Genomic DNA, 2,157 nt, shown 5'->3' with positions numbered 1-2,157 from the left:
TGCATACTTCCATCCTGCTTTTCGCTCATCCTTCTTGCTTTGTCATGGGTTCCCTTCTTCTTTTTGGGAATCCATTCCTGGTATGCTCATGCCAACCTGTGTATTTTTTTACATGGGATAAATTTAGTAAATGGTAATAACTTTTTTAATAGTTTCTTTTGTACTTCTGTGTATATTTTTATGTAAGTCAGTACAGTACCTTGTCTCTGTCTGGGCATTTTGGTCTTTTGTGTCCAGGCAACCTGCAAAGTCCACACAATCTTGGTGCAGCCTTTTTCTTTAGTTTTGCAGCAGATTTCTCATGGAAATTCATAGGTCTTTCACCTAGGTTGAACCCTGGATTTCCTGACTGTGGTGGATCCTTATAAGGGCGATGCTCATCTTCATTTTTTCTTTGTCACTTAAATTTTTCTCCTCATGGTGTATCTGTTCATTGTTGTGTCCATGATTGTTGTCTTCTCTATCTTCATGACGCATATTGTCAGTATCTTGTTGAACTGGGTCATCAACCTTTTTTCTCTTACGTGTGACTTTTTCTTTCGTCTGGAGGCGTTCCATTGCATCTTTGCATATAGCTTTCTTCAGCTCAGCAACTCCTTCAGCAAACAAGTCGTATGACCTATGATCCGTGCAGACAGTAGATAGTATGTGTGATATTTTGCTCATTTCAATTGTGTGTCTAACAGCCAAGTGTGTATTCTGTGATGCTGTATTGCTTCTTCTCTCCGTCAATCGCGCTACCTCTATCCCAGCTGCAGTAGTCCATCTAGGGTTGATGAAACTGACAGGAAGCTCAGTCAAACCAATATGACTAGCCACCCTCATGACATGGCAGCACTGTATTCCATCGCGAGCCATCTTTGAGCACGAGCATTTGTACACATCGTCATCAGAGGAAACACTAACCACATATATTAATCTGGGGAACTCTGCATTCCTATAGTTAGCCACCCTAATGACTCTGTATAACCTCTTCTCTTCCACAACTTCAACGTTGTAAGCAGTACCCTTCCTTAGCTCTTCAGCAAACTTGCCGTAGATTGGGTCTGTGTAGATTTTCATTGCTTCCCTTTCAAGAGGATTGAATCCCCAATTCACAGACTCCTTGAACTCTCTTTTCTCTCTTAGGCGATCTAGGTCGGACTGTTTTTTTTCTTGTATTATAATATACTCCTTGAAGAATGTTGCAATCGAGTCCTTCCTTTTTACATAGTGTTTGAATAAGGAGTTTGTGCTCTCACTTCTCCCCGTCGATGAAGTGAATGGGAAGAATCTCTCTTTGAAATATGCTGGGACCCACTGAGCTCTGATGTCATATATCCTGTCCAGGTGTGGCTCTCCCAAAGCATTATGACGCTCCAGTAGATCATGCGAGCTATTTTCGAATTCCTCTGGAGTAAATGAGTTCCTTATAACCGCTCTTAGTTCTTCCTTCAGAGTCCCTCTTACTGCGAAGAATAGGGACAACTTGTCATCCAGGTTCTTGCTGATGTGAAAGTTGCAGAAACGGTGCACTGTGTAAGGTAATGCTTTAGATATTGCAATCCTCATTGCAACGTCTTGGTCTGTTATTATAGTTTCTGGGTGCTTGTTGTCCATGGCAGACATGAATTCCTCAAACAGCCACTTGAAAGTGTCTGCTCTCTCATCCTCCAGCAGTCCTACTCCGAACACGACTGTTTTGCCATAGTTATCAACCCCTAATATTGGAGCAAATGGCATCCCATACTGGTTGGTTGAAAATGTTGTATCAAATGATAAAAATTGACCAAACTTTGAGTAGTTTGCCCTCCCTATTTGGTCTGTCCAAAATATACTTTTCACTCTATTATCGCTGTCAACATCAAGTGAATGTCAGAATCCAGGCATCTTTTCACGTGCTTCCTTGAATAGTAGCAACAACTCTTCAATGTCCCTATTCTTAATTTTCTTTCTTTCTTTTGCTAGCTCGTTCTCTAGGTTTTTTGTATCAAATGGAACTGCCCTGAAGCTTCCCCTTGTTTTCCTGAATATTTTCATTATGTTCCTGGGTGGAACTCTTGTTTCTTGTAGGATGTGGATTAGAGTCTTGTCTGATGCAGACATTGACCTGTGACACTTCATGAACCTTACTATCCACTCTGACGGAGCTAGGTTGTGGTTATGTTCTAGTCTTAC

The 2,157-nt window shown here is 41.3% G+C and overlaps 1 protein-coding gene across 1 annotated transcript; it reads right to left on the bottom strand.

Moving 5' to 3' along the window:
• Window positions 1-324: 324 nt before the first annotated feature.
• LOC127346838 (protein FAR1-RELATED SEQUENCE 3-like) lies at window positions 325-1,722 on the bottom strand. Its single transcript, XM_051373093.2, has one exon. It carries the CDS (start codon window positions 1,720-1,722, stop codon window positions 325-327), a length of 1,398 nt encoding a protein of 465 aa, XP_051229053.2.
• Between the last annotated feature and the right edge of the window lie 435 nt (window positions 1,723-2,157).

The sequence above is a fragment of the Lolium perenne genome, chromosome 4 (assembly GCF_019359855.2).
Source record: "Lolium perenne isolate Kyuss_39 chromosome 4, Kyuss_2.0, whole genome shotgun sequence".
NCBI classification, from domain to species: Eukaryota; Viridiplantae; Streptophyta; class Magnoliopsida; order Poales; family Poaceae; genus Lolium; species Lolium perenne.
Note: the sequence above shows the minus strand (reverse complement) of the source record. Positions and strands in the feature narration are given on the sequence as shown.

Bases quoted from the DNA above. Each gene is read 5' to 3' on its own strand.
- LOC127346838 (XM_051373093.2), bottom strand. From the start codon at position 1,722: ATGCCATTTGCTCCAATATTAGGGGTTGATAACTATGGCAAAACAGTC.